This window comes from Quercus suber, unplaced genomic scaffold (genome assembly GCF_002906115.3).
Source record: "Quercus suber isolate HL8 unplaced genomic scaffold, Cork oak 2.0 scaffold_29, whole genome shotgun sequence".
Classification (NCBI taxonomy): Eukaryota; Viridiplantae; Streptophyta; class Magnoliopsida; order Fagales; family Fagaceae; genus Quercus; species Quercus suber.
The window spans coordinates 264,695-268,450 of record NW_027069494.1 but is presented as its reverse complement, the minus strand read 5'-3'; the positions used below and the strand labels follow the sequence as shown (position 1 = coordinate 268,450).

The 3,756-nt window shown below is 47.2% G+C and overlaps 1 protein-coding gene across 1 annotated transcript; it reads right to left on the bottom strand.

The window, feature by feature from the left end:
* Window positions 1-2,655: 2,655 nt before the first annotated feature.
* Window positions 2,656-3,756, bottom strand: LOC136066253 (uncharacterized). Its single transcript, XM_065770295.1, has one exon. It carries the CDS (start codon window positions 3,754-3,756, stop codon window positions 2,656-2,658), a length of 1,101 nt encoding a protein of 366 aa, XP_065626367.1.

Here is a 3,756-nt window from a genome sequence, read left to right as displayed (position 1 = left end):
GCCCTATTCTGGCTTCTCAAAGTTTGGATGAACTCCACTTTTTCGAATTCTTTCGTCAAGTGCTTCATCAATTTGAGGTATTTCTGCATTCTTTCTTCTTTTGCTTCGTATTCTCCTTTGATCTGCCCAATTACTAACTTTGAGTCGTTCTGGACCAGCAAGTTCCTGGCCCCAAGCTCTTTCCCGAGCCTTAGGCCTGTCAGAATTCCTTCATACTCAACCTCGTTATTGGTGGCTGGGAATTTTAGCTGAACTCCATATCTCAATACTTCTCCGTCAGGGGTGGTTATGACTACCCCTACTCCCCCTCTTTTTTGGGCTGACGAGCTATCAGTTTGCATTATCCATGTTTTGTCCTCGCTGGCATGGTTGGGCTCGTGTGGATAGGTAAACTCAGCGATGAAGTCTACCAACGCTTGTGCTTTAATGGCCGTCCTGGGATGGTACTCCACGTCGAATTGGCTGAGTTCAATTGCCCATTGGACCATCCTCCCAGCTGCTTCGGGCTTGCTCATAAACTTCTTGATAGGTTGGTCCATCATCACTAAGATTGGATTTGCCTGGAAGTATTGCCTGAGCTTGCGTGAGGCTACTATCAATGCGAATGTGATTTTCTCGATCTTTGGGTACTTGAATTCAGCTGCCTGGAAAGCCTGGCTGACGTAGTAAACTGGGAGCTGTTTCCTATCCTCTTTTCGGATTAAGGCTACACTGATTGCTGTAGATGATATTGCTAAGTACAAATACAAGTTTTCACCTTCTTTGGACTGGCTTAGAAGTGGCGGATTGCTAAGGTAACGTTTGAGCTCTTGGAATGCCGCTACGCATTCGTTAGTCCATTCAGAAGCTTGCTTCAGGGTCTTAAAGAATGGCAAGCATTTGTCCGTCACTCTAGAGACGAACCTGTTGAGTGCTGCAATCTGGCCCGTGAGCTTCTGGACCTCCTTGATGGTCTTAGGTGATGCCATATTGATTATGGCCTGTACCTTCTCAGGATTTGCTTCTATTCCTCTCTGAGACACCATGAATCCCAGGAATTTTCCGGAGGCAACACCAAAAACACATTTACCAGGGTTCATCTTCATTTGGTATTGTTTGAGGGTATTGAATGTCTCCCTCAGGTCATCTAGATGTGCAAGCTCTTCCTTGCTCCTGACGAGCATATCGTCAACGTACACCTCCATATTCCTGCCTATCTGCTTAACGAACATTTTATTTACCAATCTCTGATAAGTTGCCCCAGCGTTCTTGACTGGTAATGAAGGCAGTTTTCTCCTGGTCCTCGTCAGCCATTTTTATCTGGTTGTACCCTGAGAACACGTCCATGAATGTCAACAGCTTGTGCCCAGCCGTAGAGTCTACGAGCTGGTCTATTCTTGGAAGAGGAAAGTTGTCCTTCGGGCAGGCCTTGTTTAGGTCCGTGAAGTCTACACACATCCTCCATTTCCCATTTGCTTTCTTTACTAGAACAACGTTTGCAAGCCAATCTGGATAATATACCTCCCTGATGAAGCCTGCCGCCAAGAGTTTGCTCACTTCGTCAGTGACGGCTTGGTCTCTTTCGGGTGCAAAGGTTCTTCGTCTCTGCTTGATGGGCTTCCTCTCTAGGTCCATATTCAACCTGTGTTGGATGATTTCTGGAGATATGCCTGGCTCGTCGTCATGGCTCTAGGCAAAGACGTCTAAGTTCTCCCTAAGAAACTGAATGAGCTTCGTTCTAATCTCAGGACTCAGGGTCGTCCCTATTCTAGTTGTTTTCGTTGCTTCCCCTTTGATCAGCTCCACTGCTTCTAGTGCCTCTGTTTTTTCTTCCTCTTTTTCTTCTATTATCCACGTATGGTTTTCCTTGGCTGCAAACACAGCCTGGTAACACTCCCGAGCTAGAATTTGGTCTCCTTTAACTTCACCAATACCATTTTTCGTTGGGAATTTTACCTTCAGGCAGTAGGTGGATGTGGACGCCTTCCACTTGTTGAGCGCTGGCCTCCTAATAATGACGTTATATGACGAGGGACAATCTACTACCAAGAAGTCTATCTGACGAGTCAACTGCTTCGGGTATGTTCCTATTGTTACAGCCAGCGTCACTATGCCTTTGGGATATACTCTGTCACCGCTGAAGCTAACGAGGGGGGAATCAAACGAGCGTAGTCGTCCTGGATCCAGTTTCAATTGCTGGAATGCAGGAAAGTAGATGATGTCAGCAGAACTACCATTGTCCACGAGGATCCTTTTGGTGTTGAACCCTTCTATGGTAAGCATTACGACCAAAGGGTCCTTATGAGGCTGTTTCACTCCTCTAGCGTCATTCTCGTTAAAGGTCATATCCTGATCAGTTCGTCTGTACTTAGGTGGGGGCTCCATGTAGACGTTATTCACCTATCGTTGATGTGTTTTCTTAAGTGATTTGAATGAGCCTCCTGTGACAGGCCCCCCTGCGATCGTCTGTATTTCCCCGATCACATTTTGGGGAGGCTGGGACTGACGACTTCCGCTCTTGGACGAGGACTCATGTTGGCCTTTGTTTTCATCTCGAAATTTGTTGTACTCTCCCTTCTTTATAAACTTTTGGAACTTCCCTTTTCGTATTAATTCCTTTATTTGCTCTTTGAGATCCCTACAATCTTCGGTGTAATGGCCATGATCTTTGTGGAATCAACAATACTTACTCCTGTCACGGACGCTAGGAGACGAGTGCAATGGCCGTGGCCATTTAAGGTAGTGTTCATCTTGAATCTGCGTCAAAATTCTGTCAGCAAGCATAACAAGAGGGGTGAATTTTACCGTTCGTGGACTTTTATCATCTTTCCTTTTGACTTCATCATTATTCCGATGATCCGGACGGTCTCGCTTTTGTCCTCTACGGTCGTCTTCCCTTCTCCCTTTGTCCCCCGGTCTACCTTCGTCCCTGATAGCAGCCAACGCGTCCTTAGCGTTCATGTATTTATGCGCTTTAAGGAGCATTTCAACCATCGTCTTTGAGGGGTTCTTCGCGAGTGAGGTAACGAGCTCCCTAGACTTCAACCCTGCCTTGAAGGTTGTCAACTGCACCATATCGTCAGCCTCGTCTACTTCCAGTGTCTCCCTGGTAAAGCGTTTCACATATGACCTCAAAGTCTCCTTCTCTCCCTGCTTGATGGTGAGCAAGTGATCCGCGGTTCTCTTTGGTCGTTGTCCTCCAATAAAGTGGCGCAGGAAGGCGTTGCTCAACTGCTCGAATGTGTCGATGGACGATGTTGGCAACTTCGTGAACCACTCCCGAGCAGCCCCCTTGAGTGTTGTTGGGAAGGAACGATACAATATTTCATCTGGGGGCTGCTGAAGTCCCAGGGTTGTTTTGAAAGTATTCAGGTGATCTTGGGGGTCCTTCAGCCCATCAAAGGGCTCGAGCTGAGGTAACCGGAATTTCGACGGCACTGGACAGTCGAGGACTGCTGTTGTGAATGGCGAATCTGTCGCTCGGACCATCTGATCCACACTTCGCTCTGTTTTTTCTTTAATGGCATTCCTTAGTTCGTCCATCTCCCTCCTCATCTCTCGAAGAATGTCTGAATTTTGCTCGGCGGGAGTGTTTGGCCCTCGATGGTCACTTCTTCTGTAGCTATCCCCTTCGTCTTCCAGATTTCCCTTCGAACGATTTTCCTCCTGCTGAAGTTGTAGCCTCATTTCCTGGTTTTTCCTAGTCAGCTCTTCAACTGTGGTTGCAAGGGCCTGAACTTGCTGAGCTAGGGCTGCAGAATCTTGATTGGACTCCAT